General features: G+C 37.3%; 1 protein-coding gene and 1 long non-coding RNA gene across 3 annotated transcripts in view; one reads left to right on the top strand and one right to left on the bottom strand.

The window, feature by feature from the left end:
- The window catches only part of LOC108232529 (matrix metalloproteinase-17-like), a 68,212-nt gene that overhangs the window by 33,882 nt on the left and 20,401 nt on the right, over positions 1–13,929 (top strand). The window contains exon 4 of the mRNA XM_017410402.3: positions 8,395–8,681. Within this exon, the coding sequence (XP_017265891.1) occupies positions 8,395–8,681 (287 nt within the window). The remainder of the gene's footprint in view (positions 1–8,394; positions 8,682–13,929) is intronic.
- LOC112450337 overlaps positions 1–13,929 on the bottom strand; it is a 51,536-nt gene that overhangs the window by 21,168 nt on the left and 16,439 nt on the right. The window lies entirely within an intron of this gene.

The following is a 13,929-nucleotide window of genomic DNA, read 5'->3' as shown; positions in this document are numbered from 1 at the left end:
TGAGATATTTTGATAACACACTCACACTGGCAAAAACATCGTCTGCCTTCACCTTTTCGCAGCTGGCAGTGATGATCAGTGCTAGAATTTTAGTTGTGCATTTTAAGTGGCTGAAAATTATAACATCAAAAACTTATGAAATATTATATAAATATATTAATTCGGCTCATTTTGATCATTGTCAGAAGTGTGTTGATTTCACCCATCATCAAGCTTTTGGCACTTTAACATCTCTTGAATACTCATTCATCATTTAGCTGGTGCCACTTTAGGTCACTAACCTGTGAAATTGCATGTTGGAACCTTTAGACCGCCGGTAACGATGTCATCTTATTAAAGACCTGTCAGATTTTTTTTTCTTCTTTTTTTTTCTCTCTCTCTCTTCAGATTTGAAATCTGAAGAGACAGAGCTGGTGAGTGTAGGAGACAGGATAGACACACAATGAGGAAATGCAGGCAGAAGAGGCGAAGGTTGGCAGGGGATGGTTTTATTTTTTCCTTTGGGTGGGAGACAGGCTCATGCACAGACTTTTAATTTAGTGTCTTTCATCTTCAGCATGACTGACATTGCACATGTGGGTGTGTGCGTGTGTGTTTGCAATTGTATTGCAAGCAGTTTTAGGTAAAATGCAGCTTGTATCCTTTTTGTGCCCGCTTTTGTTCCTCCATGTGTGCACATGTAAAAAAAATGCATATGAGGACGTGAATCCCTGTTGCCATATGACCATTCAATTTGCAAAGTAATCAGCTTACGCCTGCGAAGGGCATCAGAGGACAGGAGTTGACTTTTGGGTCTGTGAGCCTCTATGCTTGTGTGCACTTTTTTATCATCACTTTTGATGTCAGTTCATGTCTCTGCGGAGCGGCAAAGACACAGGAGGTAAGAACCTGCTGAGAGGATGAAGGCAGGGGACAGCGAGAGTGTCTTTTTTGCCTGTTTCTCTCACCCTCAGTCCTTTTTGGTCTTTCCTCTCTGCCTCTCTTCATCTGAATCATAACCCTGCTTCAGAGAGTGGAAAGGGGTTTAGAAGAAGTAGGCTACATGTAAATTAATGTCAAACAGGTGAAATATGATAGGGAACTGTGTGTGTGTGTGTGTGTGTGTGTGTGTCTGTGTCTTTTTGTATCAGCTTAGGGGTAATACACATTTACCTCCACCAAAGCTTAGTTTGCTCTGACTCATTTGTCAAATAAAGGTTGAAAATCTTGCCTTGGAATTAAGTAGGTCAGGAAAATGAAGTCAACATTAATCAGCTTTCTGCACATCCAGCTAATTTCAAAGTCACTTTTATCATTTTCTCCCTGAAATATTTGTTGCAGTAAGCAAGATGGGGCTTTTTTTAGCCACATACTCAACATTCTTTAGCTGCTTCTCCACTAAAAAGTACTAAATGGCCCAAAATGTGAAACGTCCTGTGGCCTGAATTTTATTATTGTCTATAGGCAAAGATGGCTGGTCCGGCTTTGTTTTGAGAAAGATTTTTGATTTTACTCTTTCATCAACACATACTGTAATCACTATCAGATTGTGCAAGATATATATATATTTTTTTAATCGTTAACATTAAATGTTTCAAGTCAACCGTTTCTGTAAGGTAAAGAACTTGTGATCCTACTGGACAGATTTCAATGAAACTTTGAAGAAATAATCACTGAATTCACATCTGCAGCTGGTTTACTTTTGGAACCATCTCAATTCAAGATGGTCACCACAGCCAGCTGGCATTAGATAAATAAAAAGGGCTACAATTCAGTCAGTTTCACAGATATTTTTGATAAAATTGGATGAGGTCAAAGCTGAGCATTGTCCTCAGCACATGCATTGTGTTGAAAAAATCTTTACTGTCCTTGGCTTCATTTGTGGGGTTTTGTACACGCTGCCCTCACCATCTGGTGCAGCTTTTTTAGGCTCAATACAGACCGATAACGGGTCATCCTCTGGCATGATTTCTGAACAAACTTTTCAGTTTCACTTGTCCGTGACTGAAAATGTACCAAACCAAAGTCTCGAAGTTTTGTATAATTGATGAACGTGTTGCTTTTCTTACACTCTGTGTTAAAAAAATGGTCTTTAGGTGAACAAATCAAACTAAAAGATCTGTATGTTCACTTGAAATTACTGAAAAGTACATTTTTCACCTCTTTATGTTACCAATTAAGCAGCCAACCTCTTTTCCTACCCTTTCTCTTTTCGTACACCTTTTCTGCCTTTTTTGTGACAGAAGCACTTTTTTTTAAACAAAGCTTTTGTCTTCTCTGTCAGGGATAGAAATGTGTCTGTGTGATCCAATCCCTCTGATTGTAGTAGCCTGGAGAAACGCTGAAACAATGAACTTGTCTCTCTCACGGAAACGACTGTGTGATTTTAACTAAAGTTAGAGCTGTGGAAGATGAAGCCATAGGGAGTTGTCAGAAATATTTCTGCAATAGGGGAGCTGCTGGGTTTCTGCTTATCGCACTCTTTCCTGCTTAATCTTTTAAAATCTTTGTTGATGTACTGCCTGCATTACTCCATTCATTATGGGGTGTTTTTTTCTCTCTTTTCTGTCAAGAGGTTAGAGAGTCATGAGTTACAGAGTGAAATTACCAAGAAAAGGATTAAACATGTTAAGTTCTTCTGCGATGGACTTGCAACCTGTTCAGGGTGTACCCCGCCTCTCATGCAATGATCGCTGAAGATAGGCACCATCTCCCCCTGTGACCCGGAAGGAAAAAGCAGATAAAGAGATGGATGGATGGATAGATGGATATTAAGTACTATTACGCTAACTCAAACATTTGGAGCCAGACACAGCAACTGACACATCAGCTGAATAATAATCCAGGTTGTTTATGGCGAGAAAAGCCCAACTTCCAAATGTCTGCAAGAAGATGACAGGGTTGACAGTAATTACTTGAAATTGACAGTAAACTATGTTGCTAAACTCCCCTTATATAAGATGATGTCAATATCCTGCTGAGTATCATCCCAAAAAGTCTTAACTTTCAACCATAGAAAAAAGAAACAGAGTGACAGATTTGAAACCTCTACTGCCCATCACTGTTTATTTCTAACCATTTTTACCCAAAAATCCAAGATTGGTTTTAAAAAAAAGCAAAAAAAAAAAAAGCCTAAAGGAACAAATTGTTTGAGAAGAATCGTCAGTCAGAGGTATGATTGACCAGGGCTAATGGTGAAGTTGTTAATCATTCAAAAAGCAAATATAATCAAAATATATGTCAAACAGATGATTGGTTTGAAAGTAACTCAACTTTGAATGAGCCAAATTCATATAAACGGGAAGAAATAACATCATGTCAAGATTTTTTCAGTCTCTGAACCTTTTCTGTGACCTACTAAGATTTTCAGTCTGAGTTTGACAGTTTCATAACTAGATCAGCTTGTCTAAAAGGATCAGAAATAATGAGGTTTTTGTTGTGGGGCAAAGATTTGTCTGTGGACTATGTAGAACAGAAGGAAAGGAATATCATCAAAATCAGCTTTGGGTAATTTTGTGATACCTGAGAATGGTGATACCAATAAGTTTACTCCAGAGCATCTTGAACTGAAGATGTGGCAAAAATTACTAACACCATCCATCCATTTTTTACATTAACAAGTGACAATATTCATTACAAAGTAATTGATGATACTGTCACTGTGTGTGTGTCCATGTACTGTATGTTGGGTATTAATTCAATTATACCACCATACATATATTTACACTTTATATTTCTATTTTAAAAGGCTGCTTTACAGTCAGTCCACATCTTCATTATACAATTGAGGTAATTTAATGAGAGGTAACCCTAAGGCATTCAGTGGTAGTTCAAACTTCACAGTGCTGTGATGAACTGTGTGAAGTGTAAACTATACTGTCCAACCATAGCTGAATTTCAATGGTGGTTTTAATACAGGAAGCTGGGGTCCTTATTCCATGTGGGACCTTTACTTTGTGCTATTTTGTTTCTTTTGTTCATTTGGGTTAGGTTTAAGCAAATAACTTGATGTGGATTTTAAATAAATCCTTTCACAATGTTACCCACATAACAGACAGCAAGCATCCCTCATATGCAAAAGGTTTGGCCTAAATTTTTCTTGGCTCTCAAGATGATAAGTTTTGATGAATGTTATACTGTTGGGTTTGAACATTTTACATCTATCCATTCATTCAGTGGGTTTAAACTTTCGACCAGATTTGCAGTTTTATTCAGGTGAGCTTTGCCTTTTGTTTGTGGATTTACATTTTGTGTCATTTATTGAAATTCACCAATATATACTATTCACAATGATTATAATTTATAGGGATGGTTGGATCTTTATTAAGTCTGGTTGTACTATTTTTTTTTTTTTTTAGTAAGCTGTCAGTAACTTTATTTTGTCGTAGACAGCAGCCCATCTGGAAAAGCACCAAAGTTGTTAAGAAACAACTTGCCACATTATTGCTACCTTGTGGTCGTGTTAGTATTGTGTTACTACTAGGTGGCAGTAGTGGGGGAACAAAACAAGACAGCCACATATCAATTCTTCATTGCATTAATTCTTCAGATTCATATTTTTTTAACAACTCGTAGAAAAAGTAAAAATGACTGCCTATCCCCAGTAATGACTGCTAATAATTTCATGAAAACCTACTTCAAAAACCCATCCATTTTCCTGCCACATATCTGTGGTCAGGAGGCGTCCTAATCAGATGCTCGAACCACCTCAGCTGACTCTTTTCAGTGGGGAGGAGCAGCTGCTCTAGTCTGAGCTCCTCCCGGATCAGATCACAGAGCTCCACACCACACCCTTGTATTACAAGTCAGGGTTGGAACATAGATAAGCCAGTAAAAAGAGAGTGTTGTCTTTTGACTCAGCTCAGACTGTATAGCCTTTAAAAGCGAGCTCAGAACCCCAGCACCCCCCAAAGAATGTCTTGAGGAACACGGTCTTAAGCCTTCTCCAGATCCTCAAAACACATGCGGACTGGACAGTCAAACCTCCATGCCTCCCTTTGCAACTCCACAAAGGTGAAGATCTGGTCCACTGTTCCATGATTTGACTGAAAGCCACACTTTTCCTCCTGAATCTGAGGTCCAACAATTAGCCAGAGCCTCCCGTCTAACACCCTAAAGTAAACCTTCCAGAGTAGGCTGATCAGTGGGATCCCTTGTTTGAAGAGACTTTCCAGTCACCCTTCTTAAAAATGGGAACCACCATCATGGTCTGCCACATCACAGGTGTTGTTGCGAGGCTTTGTGCATGTTCATTTCAAAAATCTAAATGATCCCTTTTTATCCAGTTGCAAACTCTTGTCTGTGCCAGGAGTGAAACATCACACTTAAGTATGAATTAATACAATGAAAGATCCTGATTTAATTTAACTTTAATGGTTTGGAGACAATGTTGGCTCTTTGTATGTAAATTCATATGTCATATGCAAAAGCAGTTGGTCCAGTTCTCCTGAATAAACTTGACAAACATGCAGGAGAGAAAACATGTTTTGAAAAGCGGTTTAAAACACCAACTCTAAAAAGGTTTAAATAATTTAAGATTAAGGAAAAAAGTGAAAGCTCAGCTGAAGTTCTGCTCCCACTAAATGCGCTTACCTTCAACTCCCTCGGAATAATCATTAACCCTCACCAAGGTTTGACTCTACCATTTTCTAACCTCCTCCATGTAAATTGCAGCATCAGTGAGCCACGCAGGTGGTCTGACAGATGGTCAGTTAAGCGTTGGTGCCGATACTGTACATTCAGAACTGTAATCCACAACTTGCCTCGCACCCAGAATGTGGGTGTTCTCCCACTTTCGTTTTGCAAATTGTCTTTCTGTATATTTTCCCCACAGACTGGCTTGCAGAATTCAATCATTATGTGTGGGACATCTGGCCTCACAGAATTCTACCATTTCTCTGTAATACAAACAGAACGGGAATTGGGATTTGTTTTTTATTCAGTCATGTCTTGCATAATTAAGATGAGACACTGGAAAACAGATCATGTTGTAACTTATACAAAACTAGCTTTTCAATAAATATATGCAGAATTAAATTAAGTGTATGTATGTGTGTGTTCATGTACCTGTCTTAACACTCATAAAACAATGGAGAAATTTTAATGAAACTTTCAGAAAGTAATCATTGGATGTACGTTTAGAACTGATTAAGTTTTAGATCTAGATGGCTGCAACATCCAGCTGACCTTAAAAAAAGGGCTATAACGAAAATATAGCAGCTAAGCTTTGGTGTGGTGATAGCTGAGACTGATTCCCAACACATTCCAAGCGCTAAAAAAGAGCAAAAATCTTTGTTTTAACATTTGCCATTAACTACTTAGAGTCAACTCTAAATTTCTGTTAGAAAACTATGACCTATTTCAGTAAAACTCTCAGGAAGTAATCACTGGATTTAAATCTATATCTGATTAACTTTTGGAGCCAACTTCACGCAAGGTGGCCGGCACAGCCAAGTGACCTTATGAAACACAACCATGGCTGCAATTCAGTCAATTTTACAGATATTGTGCTAAAATTTTATGTAATCATATCTTAGAGTTATTCACAACACATACTCTGAGTGCTGCTCAATTTGATTTCATTTAGCCATCACAGGCCAACACAAAAATGATTATAACTCAGTCAGTCCGCTGATTTACAACAGATATTGTGAGCGTGACAGCTTGTGATATTACATGAGATTTCACCTAAAGTTATTGTCAAAGTTTGACCAAAACATTTTAATTTCTCAACATAAGATGATCTTGGTCTAAAACTCTGGGATGAAAGTTGGTGGGTAATATGCATTCCTTCAAGGAATGCTAGGCCTTTAACTGTTCATGTGCTCATATCAAATAAAGAATCACTCTCAGTTCACTTTTATGATTTTTTTTTTTTTTTGGATAGGCAGGAGCCAATTTCAGGCAGAGGTCACTTCACTGACATTTTCTTTCAGAGTCAGTCAGTGATTAAATTTCCTACAGGAGCCTGCAAGGACCACATTGCTCCTTGCTTTTAAACGACGTGTACATACGGGGAGAAGGAAGGCAAACACATATAGAAACAAAGATGTAGTACAGCAGGAAGATGCAAAAACTGATGAGGAGAAAAAAAATATATATGAGTTGGGAAACAGTGATAGGAAAAATTAAAACAGACCACAGAATCCATGAAGTGATGTTAAAGGGTTGTTTATTTCTGCTGTAGCTATCAAAGGAGCTGGAGAGATTTTAAGGGGGTGTGAGGAAGACTGAAAACATAATAAAGAAATGGAAAAAAAATGGGGAAAAATACTTATGAGTTGGGCCCAAAAGCCGATGCCATAATCTCTTCAAAAGGCACACTGTATGCTCAGCACATTATATGTAAGCAGCAGAAGCACCTGAGCATGAAATACAAAAATCCATGGAGTCACAGAAAATATGCAAACAGGACTTTTCATGCAGGTCTCTCCCAGTGGCAAACATTGTGCAGTTGACCTTTAAGCTTTTGTGCTTTTTATATATTCAGAGCCACTTCCAGTCTGCTTTTCTGCTGCCAGTCTCCACTGTAATCCACTCCCTTTTTGTTTCATTTTCTCTATTTTTTTAACCACCTCTTTACTCCACTGTCCATTCCTTCTTTCATCTATAAACCAAATTGTAAGGCAGATTTTTTTTTTCTAAAACATGTCTAATTTATATTGTTAAAAACACAGTGATTAAGCTAAGCACATAATAAGCTATATTAGTTTAATTTTGTCTATGTCTTTCATTAGAACAAAACAACTGCACCATAAGTTGTGTTTTATGTTTGTTTTTTTAAAAAAAACATAGCTTTTTTTATTTACTGTATTTATCAGGTTCTGGATACTAATATTTGGACCTCCCTCATGTGAGGTATAATAAATTACAATCACATGATTGATTTATCTTAAAAGTAATCCATAAAAAATGAGGGTTTTTTTTCCACAAATTATATTTAAAGTGAATGAGTTGTTTTTTGAGTGTACTGGATTTAAAGCAGTTATTGTAACTCGTTTGTTTTACATTTGAAGCATTATTTTGTCACTGTGGCACATTTTCTTTAGTGTTTATTTTGTTGTTGTAGAAAGAAAAGACTTGTATATAAGCAGTTTGAATTTACAGCAGACAGACGGATGTTCAACACTTTATTTAATGAAAGTAGTAATAACTTGACTTTGCAGCTTCATGTGAACCTTCATCTTTCCCTGATCAATATCACGCCTTCATGGAAATCTTGTAGAACCATTCATGGTAACGTCTTGTGTGTGGCACAAAGTGTCTCGCTTTCACCCTCTCTTGCCTTCACTTTGACTGTCCCCTTTCCTCATCAGCTTCTGAACTCTGTGATGCCCTCACTCCCTCCGCTCTTCCCCCCCTCTTCACTTTCCAACCTTGAATTTAACATATTCTTCTCTCCCACCTTTGTGTCAGGGTGAGGACCTACCCGAAGGATTCAGCCTTATTGGGCAGGGACACGGTCCGAGCCCTCATGTACTACGCCCTGAAGGTCTGGAGCGACATCGCGCCTCTGAACTTCCATGAGGTGGCCGGCAGCAACGCAGACATTCAGATCGACTTCACTAAGGCTGATCATAATGACGGATACCCTTTTGACGGCCCCGGTGGAACAGTGGCGCACGCTTTTTTCCCTGGCGAGAAGTTCACCGCTGGGGATACGCACTTCGACGATGACGAGGCCTGGACCTTCAGGTCACCAGGTGAGTCACTTTGAATCTGACATGATTATTAATTAGGTTTATTTGACTGCATGTCTTTGCCATTTCATGCAAACATTTAATGACAGCTTATCCGACATTGTGCCTACAACCATCTACTATACAAAACATTGTAGTTACAAAATAAAAGACTCAAATATTGAACAATGACTCCTTTCATTATATAAGTATGTGGAAAGATGCTATATTTTGCTATATGACAGTATCCCTGTCTCGTTTATTTTTATGTCCATCACAGCATCATTGTTTAAGGAATTTCTTTGTGACAAAATAGATGTTCAGCATTTTTTTGGCCAATCCTTGTTTGAAACCCACCATAACCTTACTGTTACTCTTGAATTCATATGTTTGGATTAAAATCACAGGATGAGATTAGAATCGATATTTACAGTTAGGTTTAGATCAGGGCTGCACACTACAAGAAAACACATGTAATTGATATTTTTTGTTATTTTTGTTGAATAGTGTGACAACAATACCAACTGTGATTAAACCACATTTCCCTCATTTTTATCGTTCTGTTCCGACACTTTAACTTCTCGGCCACAATCATCTAAACCGAGTGTTGGCAGTAAGAGTGACATGTTGAGACTGTCAGTCATCCAGGACATGGATAAGTTTAATCGAGGGCAACTGAACTACTCTTCTTGTTCATGTGAAGAGGTGAAACATCTTCAAGAAATAAGAAGTCCAGTTGCCTTCTAATAAACTTTTAGGATTTGATGATAAGGGCAGTAAGAGTCCATCAAATCCATTCATGGTTTGCTCTTGGATTATATTAGCTTATGATTTTTTTAAGTCCATACTGTCTTTTTTGATATTAGTAATGATATACGTATGTGTTATATGATTTTAGGTAAGATTGGGCGGCAAATTTTTATGTTTTTCTTGTTTTTATAGTGCATACATTGATAAAACACAACTTAACTGACTAATGAAGTGAACAACAATCATCTTGTTATAATGCTGGTACATTGATGTGCTTGTTACTTTGACGCGGACCACCCACGTTGTTGCAAAACAAACACCCTGGTTCCATGACAACAGTCATGAGCAAAGATAATGTCTCACTTGTACATTTAAACTGCTCATGAAGGCTTTGACCAATCTTCCAATAACTGCTTACTTTTCATTTAAAAGTCCAGCGTCAAATCAGTCTATTTCAACATTTTCACTGGTAATTATAACAAGATAAACGATAAAATGGTCAGGATCGAACTGTTTGTCAGTGTTTTGGATTCACACACAAACATTTAGCACTTTATTGATGAGCAGATGGTATACCTACCAGGTTTAAATGTGCTGCCAGAAGACGTTTCAAAAAAGGCGTATTGTCGAAATTAGTAACCTTCAGATTGTTGATTTTTTGTTCTGCTGTGAGAATAGTGATCATGGTAAAACAATTAAAACCTGACATATTTCGAAGTGATTAAGGAAATTGTGTTTTTGTACACAAATAATAAAAGTGCATCCCACTGTAAACCGGGAATATGTTTATTTTTTGTGTTTTTACATATATGTAACTAAGATAACAGCCTGTTTGTTTTATGGGTAGCTAACATGAGAATAAACAGTCTATCAACCTATGGGCGATATGGCTCACCGTTCAGGGCAGCATCTTGTCGGGGGTGGCACAAGTACTCGGAAACACAAAGAAAGTTAGCTGTCATTTCTATCAGTTTTCTTTGCTTGAGTAGTCAATTTGGGAAGTGGGCGCTGTCCTGTGCCATGCAGGCGCCTTGCTTGTGGAAGGAGAGGAAAGTGGAGAGGGGCGGGGCAGAGGTTCACCCCCAAACCTCAGGGGCATTCGGTCAGGGGAGGCGTCATTATGAAAAAGACATTAAATTATAAATCTGTCTTTTAAAAAGCAAATGATAAAAGTAAATTTGTGTTATAAATGTAATTTCTGTATGATTTCAGTCACTCCAGCACATTTTGATGGTGCTAGTTTGTGCTGTAGAATATAATGTCATTTAAAGCTATGATTCAACAATAGACTTTAAAAAAAAAAACTATACAAAAGTTTCTTTTATTTAGCTGATGTGATTCACTTATAATTCATTTGAATTATTACTTATTTGACTTTATTGTTATCGTTGTTTACGCTGTCACAAGCTGTGATGATTCCAATCAAAGTCATTCATTTAGAGTGTTTTTGTTTGGAGCGGTGTGGGCTAATAAACTGGTTTGTGCACGGTTCTTAATGATCCCACCAAGTTCCTCCTCATCAAAATGTTTTGAAAGCGCTTTATTACCCTCCGAGAGAGATGTGCGAGTTTGAAATGAGGACATGGTGATGGCGGCTCTGACTAAAATACAATCAGATCTGCCAATCAAAAATAGATGAGCTTATATTAGAGATATCCTTCATTCTTAGGGGCTTCTGGATAACCGAGCGAGCGCAGTCCTGTTGTCTCAGAGCCACTTCTAATGACTGATTGATTATTCATATGTTTACTCATTAACAATAGAATAGTCAGAATATCCATCTGAGACTTCATCATTCATTCACCTATTATATATATATATATATATATATATATATATATATTCCCTGCTTCTGCAAAACTCAGTGTCCCTAATATTTTATTCTAAAGTGTAAATTTCAGAGCATCTTTTGTGTGCTCAGTGGTGCAAATAAAAGCAGGACCCTTTTCTTCTCACTTAGCATCACCCTCATTTTTTTGTCCGCTGGCTTCCTTTGTTTCTTTTTTTGAGATGTACTGAGAAATAGAGAAAAAATGTGGGGGTAGCATTATGGGTCCATTCATCCAGATGTAATAACTGGGTGGAATGATCTAGTCTACTGAATGCATCAGCTGGCATCAGTACTGTCACGCAAATGACAGCATTAATCATTGGCGCTCCTCTTTTCTGACTTGCTTTTTTTGCTTTCATCTGGATGACTGAACTTAAATTGACCCTTCATTTCTCTGTCTGTTGCCTCTGTTTGTCCCCTCCTTTTAGATGATGGATGGATGGCAGAGAGTCACAATGATAAGAGGAGATTGAGAGATAGTGTGATGTATACTGGGCTCAAACATGTCACAATCTTCCAAAGGTTTTTTTTGGGGAATCTTTTTATCGCCCACCGCCTTAAGGCGATTTTGTGATTGTCTGTGTCTGTCTGTTACCTAAATATTTTATGAACCACTGAACAGATTTTATTAACACTTTCAGGCAATATTCACTGAATTTACTTTTTGTGCTAAGATGGCCACCACAGCCAACTGTCCTTAGAAAACACAACAACAGCTGGCTCTAACTTGGTTAATTTTAAAGGTGTTAAGCTAAAATTTGTTGTGGTTTTAGCTGTTATTGATCCCCAACTCGTGCTGTGAGCACTAAAAGACTGGGCAAGATCTTTGTTTGAAACTTTACCATTAACTATTTGGAGTCATCTTTGTCTCTGTCTGTCTGTTAGCAAAATATCTCATGAACCACTGGATAGATTTTAATGGAACTTTCAGAAAGTAATTATTGGATATACATTTAATTAAATTTTAGAGTCAGTTTAGTTCAAGTGGAGTGCAACAGAATAAGAATAACAGTGTCATTTTTAGGATTGGTAGAATCTTTTGTTTTTCTGGTACTTTTTTTTTTTATTTTTCTACAAAGTACACTGAAGCAAAAATCAGAGCAGCCTAATTTCACACTCGTGAACTTGCACACGCTTGTTGAATTGTTTGGTTTGTCAGCACAACCTCCTCAATTCCAGCACCAGTAAGTTCTGAAGAGGTTGTGGCAGTGATAAATGATCCAAGAAGTTTACAGTAAGGGCTTCTTGTGAATTAACAAGTAAAGCACACATCCAGTCAGCCTAAATAAAGTCTGGTTTCAAGACAAAAACAGATCTGGGGGAAATGTGTGGACTTCTTAACTTATTTTGAACTAATTACACCTACTATTAAGCATTTGCTAGTGCGTGTATGTGTGTGTGTTTGGGGTTTGTTTTATATTTCAGTTTTAATTGAGCTAATTCTAAAATTTTAGCATCCGAGTGGGACAAGAATCATTATTCGAACCATTTTGTTTTATCACCAAAAGGTTTTCTGAAGATAAGCAAGAGGCAAAGAACTGTAACATGAGAAGGATCATTACTCCTCCTCTAATCCTATTGTGAAGCTTTTCTCCTGCTTGGTGCAACAGAATCAAACAGGATCAGACAGTCTGACAGGAGATATCACCTCCAACAACCCCTCACCTCACCCGCAGAGTCCCAAAAATGGTTTGTTTCTGGAATGAAAGATGATTTTAGGACAAAAATCTGGCAGTTTTTTCTCTTGAAGATGGGAGCAAAAGAGACTGATCGGCAACCAAACAGCACTTTATCATTTTATGAAGCAGCTGCAGTGACAACATGGGCGTTTTTGTTTTGTATAAACAGTGACTGGAAGCTGGTTCCCTGTTTATGATCAGAATTAGCTTCTTTCTTGTGCAGTGCTTCCATTGTATGGAACACTGCATGCTCGTGACATTTTGAGAAAGGAGTTTAAACACCTGATGGGAGTCCTTCATCTGTAAATTCTGGATTTTTTAGGTGGACTTGTCTCCTTTTTAAAAACAAAAAGTCACTTTTTGTTGTGTTCAGTACCATATATATATAATATATACCATATATCTAACTGAAATCAGGTTAAAAAAAAACTCCTCATCCTAAATTTAATGTCAAATCATGTTGCAGGGAGGTCCAAACCTTTGATGCTATTGCATTTTTGCTTTGCTGTTAACTATAAATCATTCTCAAAAAAGGCATAAAGTTCCCTTAACTTCAAAACGAAATAAGCAAATGATGCTCTACTCATCCATTATAGTGTTTCAAATTAAATTTTTAGGCAAACTTTCTGCATAAAAGACTTGATAGCAACTCCACCTTTTGATGTATAATATCATTACCCAGTTTTAGTGTCATCCTCATCTGAAATGTATAAAGTTTTTAGACATCAAAGACGTGGTTTTGATGTTGCATGGTTTATTTAATTGCTTCTGACAATAAATTTGACAGAAATTTCAACTTGAGGGCCTCTAAGGACTCTCATGAGCCTCCACAAGCTTTAAAATATATATTTTATATCTACATTATTCTATATGTAGATAATATTATTATATTTCTATATATTATTATTATATATTTATATCCTAATATTATATAGCTTTTTTTCAGTGGTCTTCAATAAAAATTAAGCCATAACCTCCAAAAGAAATTACTCTGTTGCAAAGGTCCAGAATA

This window comes from Kryptolebias marmoratus, linkage group LG14, assembly GCF_001649575.2.
Source record: "Kryptolebias marmoratus isolate JLee-2015 linkage group LG14, ASM164957v2, whole genome shotgun sequence".
Taxonomy (NCBI): Eukaryota; Metazoa; Chordata; class Actinopteri; order Cyprinodontiformes; family Rivulidae; genus Kryptolebias; species Kryptolebias marmoratus.
The sequence above is the reverse complement of the archived record's forward strand: the minus strand, read 5'-3'. Positions and strand labels throughout refer to the sequence as shown.